Genomic DNA, 15,340 nt, shown 5'->3' with positions numbered 1-15,340 from the left:
CTTTTTTTGCTATGTTATGACTTTTTGCTATCCACTTCATTCAATAGTAGGAATCTTCTGAGAAAACAGTTTTCCTGTGAGCTGCATATTAAAAAAACATCTTTGCACATATACTGCATCATTTGCTCTTCTTTTATCTGTGCCACTTTACTGCTATGAGAAGTACTTTTTTTTCTTGCTCTCACTGGAATTTGGAGGCAGTCTGTTGTTTCATCAGCATTCCTCACATTCAGGCTCAAATCTGGCTATGTGCTTGAAGCACTGCACCTGAATCTACATCAGGTTTTCTCCTCTCATACTGACTGCTGCCTGGGCAGCAGTGTGCAGACCACCAGCTTCCCTCTCCATTTTTTCCACAACTTCTATCTCAGAAACAAAGCTCACACATCCAGTTTCCAGTTTTATTGCTTTTGGAAGTACAGTCTACTGTGATTCTTCAACCTTTTAAAACTTTCAGCAGAACTTTGTGGTCTTTTAAAACAACTTTTAAAACTAGTGGTCACCTGCAGCTCAGTGAGTTTGACCTCTTCACAGGTGGGGAGAATGAGGGAAGGGGCCAGGACATAAGGAACAGCTTGGGCAAGCAACTAATTAGGGCAGTCAATTAGTTTTTAATGGTTGGGGAGGAGTTTTTGTATCTGTGTATGGCTGAGACACAGCTTAGGGAGCAGAAATGAGCTGGGAAAGCAGAATGGATATAAAGTTAGCTAAGAGAGGGACTTGTTAGAGGCTTTGAAGGTGTTGATGGCTGTTTGGTTTAGGTGGTTTCAGTAATGCTGTTAGGGAGCTCTGCAAGACCAGAGAGGAAGTTTATATCCAGGGTTTGTGCCAAAGTGCTAATTGTGCCAGAGGGAGCATTCTTAAACGCTCTGTGTTTGTGCTCCTTTCTTTCTCAAAAGGAGGAGTGATGTGGGAGGTGATTTTAAACAAAGAAAGGGAACTGGCTTAAAGGGCTGAACATACCCTGTGTTCTCCCTGGTAAAATAGCTTGTGAAAATACAACACCTTGAGATCTTTGAGGTGAAAGCTGTGTGCAAAAGCTACTCATCCAGCAGAGAATGTGGTCTGGCTTATGACCTTTGGTGCAAGGCATGAAGAGTCATATCCCTAGAGGTAGGTGGTCATCTAATTTCTAGTGGTTGCAGCAAAATAGGAGTGAGGGTGTGTGCATTTGGAGTCTGCTTGTGCATAACTTTTTAAGTCACTTGCTTGAAATATTTTAATTATTGAGATGAGCTTGTGGCCTGGCCTTCAGTTTTTTTCCTGTTGTCCTTTAGAACCTGGTCAAAACACTAGATGAAAGTATTCTGCAGTTTTTTCAGAATCTATGCTGAATAGTATGATACAGAGGCTTCTGTGTGTGAGCAGTGCAAGCCTTTGCTCTATAACCTTACTGTAGTCTGGTTGCCTGGGGATGTGCAAGTGAGCCTGCTTCTTGGTCTGTGAATGGAGAAGGAGGAAAAAAAAGCCTGTAAGGATAGGGGAAATAAAAGTTGGTCTTAGGTCTCTTTTATTACTATTTGCAGGTTTTTTTGTGGTTTTTTTTTGTTTTTTTGGTTTTTTTTTTTTTTGTTTGGTTTTTTTTTTTAGTGCTTTCTTAATCATATTGGAAGATGGACGTCATAAGTATTTCTGAAGCTCTAGTCTTTTCTTTTTTGTAAAATTTAAAAAAAAAAAAAAAATCTTTTGCCTTTGTCTTGGGAAGTATTTGTTTGCTGGGTGTTTGTCCTGGAAAGGATTTGCCTGTTTCTCTGTGGGATGTTTATCTTTTGGATGTCCTTGAAACTGAGACAGAAAAGTTCAAAAGAGTGATTGCTGTGTAGGAAGTGTAACTTACTAAAGGTACTGGAGTAAGTATTGAAACCCAAGACTGGTATTTATGACTGATTTGGACAGGAAGAAGGTGCAGTTTTATTGGATGATACTAAAGGCAGATACATATTATATATATATATATATATATATATTAATTAAGAAAGGTATATGGTGCTTGTGGAAGGGCACCTTGCTGGAAAACAGCTTCCAGGTGCTTCTAGAAAAGCTTCTAGCTATCTCATTCAACTTGTTACTCAGAGATTGGCCAGTCATTCTTCTGAAGCAGATGGAGATAGTTTTTCACAAAGCTGAGACCAGCATTGTGTGTACTTTGTCTTTTCTGAACTTTCTACCAAAAGAAAGTGTTATCGTGTTACATGGTGTATCTGTACATTAAAAATGCCTATCCTTTTAAGGGTGTCTAGGAGAAGATAAATACACTATACAATAATGCTAATAATTAAATTTATAAAATAACTGCTTTTTGATAGACTAACAAATACAATTCCAGCAGTGGCTGTTTCTCATTAGTTGGAATGACATGCCAGCTTTAGAATATGTAATGATGTATAAGTCCTGGTGGTTATAATTGGCATAGAAATGTACTATATTCTCGGGTGTTAAAAGCCATAAGCTGTTTATTTTCATACTTACAAAGAATGTACTACATTGTGGTATAAATCTCACATGGATTGTCATAATTGCATTTTTTTAGTAATTTATGTCCATATGGCACAAATATGAATCTGTCCCCCTTATTAGCATCCTGCTGGTGACATAATGTACTGATAAATTAGTATCTTGTGTCTGAAAAACCTGTTTGAATTCAGGTCTCATGCAAAAGAAACTTAAACATTCCTGGTCTTGCTGATACAAATAGCCTTGTTGTTATGAAGATTTTCTAATACGTGAGCTTACACAGTGTAGCAGGGATATGCTTGCAAGAAACTTGGTTATTGGTTGTGGCATTCAGGGGGTTTGTTTGTTTGGTGGTTTTCTGTGTTGTTAGGTCCTCTGTTACACCAGGCTCTAGTCTAAACTGGGAGTAGATGGTGTTGAAGTTGATGGTATAAAATAATTTTGAAACCAGAGATAATGTGTAATAAAATGATTGTTGGAGTTCTATTAGATGCCATATTGCATTGGTTCTTCTGCAGTATCAAAGACAGCTTGATTGTAAAGTCTGTACATGACACACATGGTATGGAAATATGCTATGGATGTGAAAGTACGTGGTATGGTCTTTTTTTCTTAGGGCTTTGGAGGGGGGAAGGAAAAAACAGAGAAATGGGTGAAAGAATGTAGGGATAAATCATAACGACTGTTTTCCTTAAAATGAAAATTGGTATATAAATAATCCACTATGTATTCCAAAAATATTAAAAAAATTAAACATAGGTAAGGTGAAGTGATTCTGAAAGAACAATTCTGCTTCACTTTATTTTGGCACCTTCCCTTCAATCCTTCCAATGCATGAGAAACACCATGTGTCACTGATCTCCACTTGAACAGTGAGCCATTGACCAAAACTCTGAGTGTGACCTTGTTGCCAGTTCTTTATCTGCTGGTTGATCTGGCTGTCAAGTCCATGTCTCCCCAAGTTAGAGACAAGGGTCTGGTGTAGGACAGTGTCAAAGGCTTTTCACAAGTCCAGAGAGATGTCAGTTGTTCTTCCTTTACAACATGTTTGCTTAAGCTGAGTAAATTATCTGCCTGATGGGGTAGTCTTTGTAGCTTCTGTTCAGGTTGGGGTTTAGCATTTAAATATGCAGTCTAGGGGACAAACTACAAATTGAAGTGAATATTGAGGTCCTGAGGTTTGAGGCTGAGCAGAGCATTGGTTGCGAATTCAGCAAGCTTCCATCTATGTGAGTTTAGTGCAACTGTCTCATATTTGTGGTTTCTGGAGGCTCTTGTTTAGGGTTTTGGGTTTTTTTCACTAAGTATTTACATGGTTGAGATTGGTAAAGTTGCCCGTGTGTACAACAGGCATGTTGGTGAGTATTTGATGTGTCCTTCTTTTATTTTGCAGAGACCTACAGCCAACAAGACTTCTGGTGCTCCTTCCTACAGCAGATGGTCCAGTTCACAGCCCCATCAGGTAATATGCCCTTGTCAAAAAGGATATGAAGCTCAGGTTGACACATGCTTCCTTTTAAAATGAATCCATGAGGGGATCCAAGAGTGTTACCTACCTGCACTAGCCCAGCTAGGTCATGCTGATCTCTGGTGCTGTTGCAGGATATCCCACAGCAAACTCTTGGATGCAGTTGCTGCTCATGGAGGAGCTTGTACAGCTGTGCCACCTGTAATGCAGTGGTGACTCTCTGGTTTGTCAGGGATGGTTATTGTGGCTGGATCCTCCTGTCCTTTGCATCTTGTCACTTGAGCTACGAGTGTGTGTTTGATGTCCTTTGGCAACGCATGAAGTCATGTTCCCCTATGCTAGCCTTCACCCCCACTACCCCAGGGTTTTTTTCTGTGAAGTGATTACAATGCTCAAAACTTCCAGGAAAACTTGTTAATTGAAACTGAAGCCAGAAACTCTTAAGTGATAGGAAACAGTGTTATAGTTAATGATTCTTTATAAGAATTTGAATGGCATTCAGAGTTTGTTACTTTATCAAAATACTTTTATGACTGTACACAAGGACATGGCTTGCTTTTGCTATTAAAGAACAATGTATTTCAACAAAAGCAACTTCATCTTTTAAAACTCTTCAGGTATCTTTTCAGTAATAATTGTGTTGCCCTTGCTTTCTCCCAGCCTCTACTTTGTTTTTTCCTACCTCTTTCTATATACGCTTAAAAAACCCAACAAAACAACCAAAAAAAAATGCCCCCCAAAAACACCCCATCAAAATCTCAGTAACCCACAAAAACCAAAACCACCATTCCCCCTTGACACTATGAAAAATTGAAATTATCATGGTGAACAAACCCTCGATCTGACATGCTGGATTTTCATTTTGAAGGATATTTGTGCACTAAGATATGATACTTCCACTAAGTTGTGATTTGGCCTCAGAAACTAAAGGAAAAGAAACCATGAATTTAATTTGTATTCAGATTAGGAGGGGAAAAAAAAGTGGTTAAGTGCTTCATGGGCTGTTAGCCACCTTTTTCACTATCCTCCCAGTGTTAATAGTTCTGTTTTCACCAAGTATTGTGAGGATTTTGTGCCTTCTTCTCATATAAAAATATGGCTCTTTTGCTTGCAAAGTTTTCCATTTTTTCTGTCTTTCCCTTTTTCAACACTGGATTTTTACCCACTGTTGAGGGTAAAAGTGAAGAATGGGTGGACAGAAGGTTAACTTTTCAGTGATTTTTGCTTGCTCCTTTCTAGAGCATTACACAATGGGCAAGAAAAAGTTCATGGAGTATAACTAATACATAAAAGTAATGTTCCCCTCTTCCTATGTGTGTCTGCAGTTGTCTGTTAGTGGGAGATGAACTCCTAAATCAGGAGAAGATCGTCCTAACAAATCATATGAAATGTACCTTATGCTCTACACACTTGATTTCCTCTTTGAGAAGGGAGGGAAACATTAAGTGCATTATAAAGTTTGTTTGTAGTGTTACAACCCTGTCAAACCACTAGCAGAGTTGAGGGATTAACTACCAGGAATGTTGCTTGAAAGTATGTCTAGACTATCCAACATCTGCAGGGAAAAAAAAAAAAAAATGTTCTAATGAATTAAATCATGCCCATGGTAATTTCACTCCATGTACATCACACTGCTTAACTTCGATTCTTGTTTTCCTTTGTCATTTCCACTCTGATCTTTTCTTTTTCTTCCTTGTTTATTGTCGGCTTTTGTCTTCAGTGTTTTGGGTTTAATAAGCTTATGAACCTGCCTCATGGATATTATAAATGCCAGTACCAACTGTGAGGATGTATGGGCTTGCTGTGGTTCTGTTTGGGAGACTGGAATACTGCTGTGCACTCTCATGAGCTGAGTGGCAAAATATTTGTATTGGATAAGAGATTTGTATTCAGCCTTGCAACTTGCCAGCATCTATATATAGGTTAAATAAACTTTTTTTTTTTAAAGATGGCTTTCCAGGAAAGAAAAAGATTAAAGTTCAAAATTCATAGTCTGCATTTTCTTTAGTCTCATGCAGTGAACCTAGTGAAGGCTTTTCCACATGCATCTTATGAGAATCCACACACAAACCTAATAGAACTACATAGCTGAGACCTTTGATGCATCTAAGAAATGTTAAAAGTTAAATTGATTTCTTCCTTCTTTCCCTGAAGTTTTTCTTTTTTCATTTCCTCTATCTGTGTGAAGTTGGAAGGTCCATTAGGTGAGAGATTTGAAAGGGTGAGGTCAATGAATCACAGAAAATAACACATTTTTTCCCTGACTTGTTTTGCTTTGTGCTACCCAGACATGCTTACATTTTGAATTGCATAAACTGAAGCATGTTAATCTATCTCAAATATGCTATCTGGGGCAGGTTTTTAATAAGTTTGTATCAACTCATCGCTCTCATAGACACATGGAATTTGTATGCTCAGGGTGGGTTTTTGTTGGTTTTTTTTTTTTTTTCCTCCACTGCCCCTTGAGCCTGGGAAAGTGTCTTGTTGCAGGGGAAGCATCTTTGAAACTTGATTTAGAGGTTCCTCCTGACTGCCTTGTGAAAGAGGCATTAGTACCTGGTTCAAGCTAGGTTTCTCCAAACATTCCTTTCTCGGTGTCAGAAAAAGAAGCCAGTAGTCTAAAAGGTTGATTTTTTTTTTTTTTTTTTTTTTTTTTTTTTTTTTTTTTTAAACTCAAGGAATTAATCAATTGTATTAAGAAATTTGAGGGATGGGTAGGAAAGCCAACAAAATCTCAGCTTCTGAACTGGCATCCATGGAGCTGTGTGGGGTCTTACTGCTTTCAGATGTCCTAAACTGGCTTGAGGGATGGAATCAAGGAGGAGTTGCCGATGCTAATGAACCAAATTTGCCTACACTACGTTCTTGGCTAGTAGCATTGCTTGATGTGTGGAGACGTCTGCAGCAATTTTGTGAGAAGCTCTGAACTTAGTCCTTCTGTGGCACTCTGAAGGCTGCTTCCTGAAGTGCAAGTGGCTCTTACCACTGATGAAAATGAATGAGGAAGTGGCACTTTATCAGGGATGATGATATAGCTATTTCTAACATGATGCTGCTTTTGCTGAGTGGGATGACAGTCAAGGCAGAGCTTTTTATGGTGATGGCAAATCTTTGTGTGGGACAGTCTGTCTGGCATTAGGAATCATGGTACGCAGGCGGGCTGGGACACAAGGCACTCAGCTTTGCAGCTCGGTTGTCCCTGAAAGAAGTTTTAATATTAACATTTCACTCATTACTGGTAGCAACTTGAGAACTGTGTGCTAATAAAAATGAAGAAAATTAAGAGAAAACCGCTCTTTTTTCCTTAGGAAAAAAGAGAAGAAACCATATATTTCAGATGCCAGCTTAAGGTCAAGGCCCTGAAAGAAACCATAGATAAAATGTCCTAAAAGGGAAGGTAATGGGACAACAATCTTCCTGATTTGTTATGTTCTAACTGTTAATGAGAGGCAAGAAGGCAGTAGCACCTAGTCAGATGTCACAAATAAATTCACCTCGTATGCAGGTAAAGACAGTGATAGGCTGACTTTTCTTGCTCATGAGCACACTAGGGAGCTGGTGAAATCTGACAGTTCATTTGGTCTCCACTGTCAGCTGGCATCTTAGTGGCAATATTCCAGGTCTCTTGCACAAAGGTTGTTAGCAAGACTAGCTGTAGAAATGCCTAGATTGTATTACTTTCTAGAAATATTCAGATGCCTCTTCAATATTAGGTGCTAAATGAGCCTGCAGAATAATTGGCATGTATTAAATGCCATTAAAAATAATATAGAACATTTCAGCATCTTTCTCCTCCTCATACCTATTAGCAAGGCATTAGTTTATGAGCTAATGAAGTAAAAAATGCAGAAAGCGGAACTATGTCCAATGGGCCACAGGACAGGAGGGATCTCAGCTGTGATTCCATAATGTTCCTCTGTCTGGCTCCACTGCTGCTTTGTTACAGAGTTATTGCTCCGAGTTTCTGATAGCGGCAAAACAAGCTCATTGCTTTCTTGCTGGTAGTCAGAGTTTTCATCCATTGCTGAACTTGGCATCAGTGCCTTAAGGCCAGAATGTGTTTTTTTCTTCAATATCCTGCTCTTTAAACACTGGGGTAAGTGCTGTATTTTAGTACAAAGTGGTTAGCAGTTTCTCAGAGGAATCTGGGTAGGCAATGCATGTTGATAACCATTCAGTGTAGTGTCTGCATTTCAAACAGCCAAAATAACTTAGCTTTCCATTTGATAGTTTATAATACTGCTCCTCTGTGACAGAGATTATGGAAATACCAGTCAGGAAGGCAGAAGCTAGGAAAGGTGATATTCCAGCTATAATGTGGCAGCTCTTACATTGAATTTCAGGTCAGAGATTTCAGTATACATAATTTCTCTCTCTTGCTTTGGCCCTGTTGTGTGTGTCCCTGCTTTCCCCTTGCCTTGTTTTTGCTCTTGTGTTCTTCCTGTGTATGTGTTGGAGCAGTAATGTGTTGATAAGAAGATAATTAGACAGCTGTCTGTTCAGTAGGCTTTTTCATAGTGCACAAGGTCAAAATGAACCTTGTGATTAATTGTGCAGCATGAAAGTAGAGAATTTATTTAGCTTTAGGAAGCCAAACTAGGCGTGACTTCTGGTAGCAGTTGGGATTGTTGTAGCCTAAGACATCTCCAAGTGGAATTCATGACTACTTGGAGCAGGAAGATGGATAATAGTGAGTTTCCTTGATAGGTTCTGGCAAGCTGCCTGAACACAAAGGTAACTGGAGCAATGGCTCAGAAGATCCATTCTTGTGAAGTGAGTTTTCTTCTAGGCTGGTGGAAGATAGCTAGTTCTAAATATTAAATAAAGAGCAATAAATAGTATTGCACTCAGCTGCTTTGAATCTTATTTTTTTTTTTTCCTTCGGTGCCTCAAGTCTGACTTGGAAAAAGTCAGTATTGAGAAAGTCACTGTCTCCCTGACACACTGATGACTCAGCTCTTTCCTTTTCTGCTGAGCACTGCACACTGTGCCAGTAGACATCAGGTTATGTGCCTGTCCACTAGAAAACTTACTGAGAATACCAACAATTTTCCAGAAGCCACTGAACAGCTGTCAAGTGGCAACAACATTCCTTCACTGTTGACCTAGGTTTGAGCTGCACCAGTGTGCTCAACTGAATGACAGTGACTTAGTCCAGCTGTTAGGGTTAAGCCTTATTTTTAAGGGGCAAATGCGATCTGACAACTTTCCAAAGGCAAACTGGACAACCCAAGCCACAGAAACATGTTCCTTCTTCCTGGCACTTGGTATTTACCCAAAAAAAAAGTAGCAAAATTCAATGGGCTTAATTAGACTTAATAAGGGAAATTTGCCAGTTTTGCAATGAATGGGTGAAAAATCCCTAAACACCTCCTTCCCATAATATATCTTTTCAAAACTAGGCATTCCTCTTTACCACGTCATCATAGTTTTGCAACATTGCATTTCGGTCTTAGTTACATTTGGATAAGCACATGGAAAAATCAAGTACGCAATGATAGGAACTGAATTTTTTGATGTATCAAAGGGAGTCACTGAATTTCAACAAGCCTCTGTTAGGTTTACCTTAGATCACTCATTAAATTTGAAGTGGAGACAGGGCCTTGCAAGAGCAAATTTGACCAGTTAAACATTTAGAAGCATAATTCTTCATTTCTACATCATGTGTTGCACTAAGTTCACTGAAAGTTTGGAAAATTCAAACATCTGTGATCAGCACTCCAGGTCTGCTGCTCTTACTACATCCACTGTATATGCGTGTTATGCACGAGAGCCTTGTGGGATTTTGTCTACCCTTGATAAAGATCGACCATTGTATTAGGTCAGTCTATTAGTAGCAAAAAAATTTCAGCCACTCTCGTTTTTTTCTTGTGCGTCTCACTTCTCATACACTTGTTCATCTTTTCTGCTGGAGCATGGTAGGTTCAACTGGAAACCTGATGTTAAAGGTTCCTCTTTCCAAAGTCTGATGATTCCTCAGTGAAATCTGTGAGTTGTTGCTTCTGGCATGATGCTTTTTGTACAACAGCGTAAGGGAAGATTGATATGTTTTGTAAAGCCACAGGAATCTGCACTGGCAACCCCAACTTCACCAAGGTCATGGGCAAGGGCAGAGTTAATCTCAGTGACTGCTTTGCAAGTTTACAGGAGAGCAGGGCACACTGAGTTGGCTGCTCAGCTAAATGCATCAGTACACCAGGATGCACAAGCTATTTTTATTGTGTGAAGATAACTCAGCCAAATGAGACTTAGGAACAGTTGTGTCTGTTGCCAACCAAAGTACAACGTAAACTTAGCTTTGAAAAGTTAAGGCTTTTGTAAATGAAATAAGAAGGGAACTAAAGATGGAAGCTGATTTTTTTTTTTTTTTTTTTTTTCCCCTCCTTAATGTTCAGTGGTAGAATATGCGTAAATATATGCACTGTTATTCAAAGGTTGCTCATCCAAGTATGCTACCTGTTGTCTGGGCATAAGCACCAGGCAGTTGACGGAGTTGAACATAAAGATGTTTTGTAAGCTCCAATAGGGTAAGAGCCTGTGCCTGGAGGGATGCAATATCATTCATAAGATCCAGCCCCATACTTTCTCTTAAATACTTGTGGAGAAACTCTTTGTCTGACAAAACTGCTAACACAGCAGGATGAAGACTGATACTATCTTTAGAAAGAATCTATAACTTATATTTAAAAGAAGGGCTTTTGTATTATAGTCACTGAAAATGACAAAATACAGGCTCTATTCTGCAATCTCTGCATCTGGTACCTTTAGTCTACTCTATGGGTTGGATAGACACATATTCCTCACCATTTGGGCTTTAGTTCCCAATACCTAAGTCTTGATAAAAAGTAATGTTAAATTTCCCCTGATTGTAGTGTATAAATGTTAAACTTTAGGGGTTATGAAAACATAGGAGGACTCTTCCAAGACACAATATTGTGTATCTCTCTTCTACAGGTGTGAGGAAGAAATAGCAGGTTTCCTTTCTCAGGAAAAGTTATCATTACTCTGTCAGATACCATTGGTATCATGTTGCACTTTCAAGTTGAGGTTCAGAAGATACCATCTATTGCTTGGCTAATCTTAAAAATCAGCATGCAGGAGAGAAAAAAAGGTTTTGTTCAAAATTATGTTTCTAAACAGCTGGAGGTGGGTTTTTTTGGGTTTATTTTGTTTTTTTGTTTTTTTTTTCCCCTAGGCCAGGAAGTTTTTAGTCTTTTCAATTGTTGGGAAATTACTTTTGATGACAAACACCAAATATATGTATTGTGCTAAGTGTCTGCTCAGTGTGCTCAGGTTTGTCTAGAGAAATGTTTGTGCTGGGCATGAGGGAAACTGACAGCATTTGTAATGACTTCTGGAGATGTAAAACATTTCCAAAAGCTATCTGTCAGCTGCACTTACGTTATCTCTCAAAACTATTTTCTTCTAGAAGAAGAATTTAATTAGATTTAAAAAGACAGAAAACTATATTGTTCTACAAATTTTTTAACCATAAAGACAAAATTCTCCCTGTGTCTCATGCCATCACTGAAAGATGCCCAGCCTCTTTTGGAAACCTCACTTCAAAACGGCAGTCTCAGTTTGAGAAATCCCAGAAATGTTCCTCCCATAAGATTTTTTTGACTGTTTGGCTTAGCTTAGCAAGTTAAGCTTATTGATATGACTGCTCCCTATTTGACTGCATTTGGCAAGGAAAGATGCAACTTTGTTGAACCTTTCAGAGGTGTGAAGTTTTAATGGGAATTGTAAGAGTAAAACAGAGGAGACATGTTGGTAACGCCATACCAAAGGAAAGCATGAGATCATACTAGCCATTGGGCAGTTCATGGGGGAGAATCATAGAATGGTCTAGCTTGGAAGGAATCTTGAAGATCATCTAGTTCCAATCCCCTGCTGTGGTCAGGAACACCTGTCACTGGACCAGGTTGCTCAGAGCTCCATCCAACGTGGCCTTGAACACTTTCTTTGACAACCTTTTTCCCTGCCCCACCACCCTCACAATAAAGAATTTCTTCCTGATACCTAATCTAAACGTATTATCTTTAAATTCATTTCCCCTTGTTCCCTCACTACATGCCCTTGCAAAAATCTCATCTTTTTGTAGGCTCTGTTCAGGCACTGGAAGGTTCACAATTCAGTCACCCCAAAACCTTCTCTTCTCCAGGCTGATGAATCCCATTTTTCTCAGTCTTTCCTCATAGAAGAGGTGCCCCATCTCTCTAATCATGGTGGCAGTCCTCCTCTGGACCTGCTCCAACATGTTGCCGTCCTTTCTGTGCTGGGGAGCTCACAGCTGGATGCAGTGTTCCAGGGTGAGGTTTTACCAGATGGGAGAAAGATGGATGGAATCTTCTCCCATGCCTTGCTGGCCACGCTGCTTTGGGTGCAGCTCAGGATTGGATTAGATCAAGAGCACATTGCCAGATTATGTCCAGCCTCTCAATCACCAGCATCTCCAAGTCCTTCTGATCCTGGCTGCTCTCCATCTATTTGTTCCCAGTCTGTGTTGATACTGACCCATGTGCAGCACCTTGCTCTTGGTCTTGTTAAATTGCGTGAGATTCCCATGGGCCCATTTCTTGTCTAGGTCCCTCTGGATGACATCCCCTCCTTCAGGTGGGTCATCTGCAAATTTGTTCAAGGTGCACCCTTTGTCTATGTCATTAATGGAGGGATTATATAACACTGGTGTCTGTATGGACTCTCAAAGGACACCACTTGTCACTGATGTCCCTTAGGACTCTGACCACTTACCTTCTGGATGCAAGAGTCCAACCAATTCCTTACCCACTTGTCAGTCCAGCCATTGAATCCACATCTGTCCCGTTTCAAGAGACCAGTGTTATGGGGGACCACATATGACGTCTGTAGCCCTTCCCTTGTCCACTGATGTAGTCACTGCCGTGGAAGGCCACTAGGTTACTCAGGAAGGACTTGCTCTTGGTGAAGCTGTGCTGACTGTTCTCAATCCCTCTCTTTGTCCTCCCTATGTCTAAGCATAGCTTCTAGGAGGATCTGTTCCATAATCTTGCCAGGCACAGAGGTGAGGCTGGCATGGGTCACAGGGTCCTCTTTTCTACCCTTTTTATACATAGGTGCGATGTTTCCCTTTTTCCGGTCACCTGGGATTTCACCTGACTGCCATGACTTTTCAAATACGGAGAGTGGTTTTGCAATCAGCCAATTCCTTCAGGACTCTGAGGTGCATTTCATTGGATCCTATAGACTTACTTACATTCAGGTTCCTCAGTAAAGAATAAACCTATTCTTTACTTGCAGTAGGAAATGTGGTCCCCAATGTGCTCTCCGTCCACTTGAGAGGCGTAGGAAGAGAAGTTGCCATTGAAGACAGAAGCAAAATGTTGTTTAGTACTTCAGTCTTCTCTTTGTCTGTCATTGCCAGTTTTCCAGTATTATTCATTGGATAGAATACAATTTTTTTGGGCTTCCTTTTCTGTTTAACACCCCTGTAGAAACCATTCTTGTTATTCTTTGCATCCCTTGCCAGGTTCAGTTCCAGCTTCACCTTGGCTTTCCTTATCCCATCCCTATACACCCAAAGGTTCTCTCTGTGTTCTTCCCAGAGGACCTGTCCTTGTTTCCATGGTGATTTTGCTTCTTCCTCTTTAGTTTGACCTGCAGTTCCCTATACAGCCATGTGGGACTCTTGCCTTCCTTGGCTGATTTCTTGCTCATGAGGTTTGCTAGCTCTAGGACTCTATGGAAGACTTTATTAAAAGTCTACCAGCTCTGTTCTACTCCCTGTCCCTGAAGGCAGTCTTCCAGGGATTCCTCTTGATTATCTTTTTTAAGAGCTGCAAGTTTGCCCTCCTGAAGTTCAGGGGCCTAACTTTACTCTTTACCTGATCCATATCTTTTGGGACTGCATGCTTCAGCAATGCAGGACCACTGTGGCCTGGTCTGCCTCCAATCTTGATGTCCACAGTTAGCTCTCTTATGTTGACCATGTTATGGATTTCCTAACACTGGGGCAAAAAACCTCAGTTGCTGGTGTCTGTGTTTTCTCAAAAATGAGGCTAAATTTTCTCTCCTATGCAGATTTTCTGGTTAAGGGATGAGCTTACCCCAGAGCTCAAGGAATAATTCAGTTAAAGGCAATCAGCTGCAAGATGTGTGTACATTCACTATCAGGCTTAATTAGTTTTGTTGTTCACACAGCTACACATTTGAATTCTAACGAAATTCTATAGTGGATTGATTGAATTCAGAACTCTTTAAATCTGCAAGTCTTTTAAGGAAACAATCTCCTTGCTGTGTCTAGCAACATTATTCTTGACTCTTCCCAAGGTTCAGATCTTGTCATGTAAACTTCAGATAATGTTGTTTGAAGCTGCACATAACCTTACAATAGGGTCTTTCATTGTTATCTGTAGTATCCCTGATGTGTTGACTAATAGCAAAGACTGACAAAGAGTGTTACTCACAAGCATCTTGCCTCATGTTCTATTAAATGTCATTTGATATCTTCTGTGGTAGATGTCTTCATTTTGACTTTGCTATGACATCTTAAAAGAAAAAGAAGCTGCCAACAGATGATGTTTTAACACTTGTCAGCAATTCATCATGTTTCTTCTTCTTTTTAGATTTAATTGTTCTTGGAATGAACAGTTCAGAGGGACTTTTTTTAAAAACTCTTCTTTCTGGTTAATGCAATCAATTTGATGCAGACGATAATTAGTATGATAATTGCAGCCTACACACATACTACTGTATCCTCCTGCTTTTTTGAGTCTTCTAATGTTTTTAAAGATTGCAAGATAGGTGGGAGCAGAAGAGTTTAAGTTATTTTTAGGGGTCTTTTACCCCCTTGTTCTAGTATTTACAAGTAACAGATGGACTTTTCTCTTTGTGCATCTCATCTTTCATGCTTCTGAAGCCTTACACCTGGAAAGGAAACACAACCAAGAGACATGGCTGGATCCAGCATCAGCTGCACTAACAAAAGGATTGATGGTTTTCCAGAGCAAACATTAGCTGAGGAGGAGGGTTAACCTTTGGAGGAGAAACAGCCGGCATGGAGCTGTGTCCAGAGGCTGAACTGGGGCTGGGGACATGTCTAGTGAAGATGGTCAAATCAGGGCTGCTGGCATAGAACTGTTTCTTTGCCTTTCCTAACAAGGTCCAGACAAAAACTTCCTTAAGAGCCTTTCCCCTTACTTGTCTCTTACACGAAGGAGAACAAAGCTGGCTGATGGATTGTTTTAATAATCTAAGTGATGATCATTCTGTTCGATAATTAACCATGCAAATCTGAAAGAAACAATTGGTGGATCAACAAAAATAAATCTGCAGGCTACGTTTGGGGGAATAGCTGAAAAAGCTAATTTGGTTATAAAGATAGGTTATGCTTTGTAATGAGAGCCGACAAGGCATTTTGCTGCAACTGTCATGGCAACT

At 39.9% G+C, this 15,340-nt stretch overlaps 1 protein-coding gene across 5 annotated transcripts in view; it reads left to right on the top strand.

Annotated features, from left to right (window-relative positions):
• The window catches only part of RBMS3 (RNA binding motif single stranded interacting protein 3), a 706,233-nt gene that overhangs the window by 101,707 nt on the left and 589,186 nt on the right, over window positions 1-15,340 (top strand). For 2 of the 5 annotated variants that reach the window (XM_040055272.2, XM_040055279.2), the window contains exons 1-2: window positions 660-1,113; window positions 3,848-3,916. Coding sequence is in view for 3 of the 5 variants with exons in the window: in XM_040055262.2 (XP_039911196.1) it covers window positions 3,005-3,043; window positions 3,848-3,916 (108 nt within the window). In the remaining 2 variants the exon portion in view is untranslated. Of the gene's footprint in view, window positions 1-659; window positions 1,114-2,972; window positions 3,044-3,847; window positions 3,917-15,340 lie in introns of those variants that run through there. The other 3 variants (XM_040055262.2, XM_040055258.2, XM_040055320.2) reach the window with 3 other exon arrangements.

Source organism: Hirundo rustica, chromosome 1, assembly GCF_015227805.2.
Source record: "Hirundo rustica isolate bHirRus1 chromosome 1, bHirRus1.pri.v3, whole genome shotgun sequence".
Lineage (NCBI taxonomy): Eukaryota > Metazoa > Chordata > Aves > Passeriformes > Hirundinidae > Hirundo > Hirundo rustica.
This window is presented reverse-complemented; position numbering and strand designations above follow the sequence as displayed.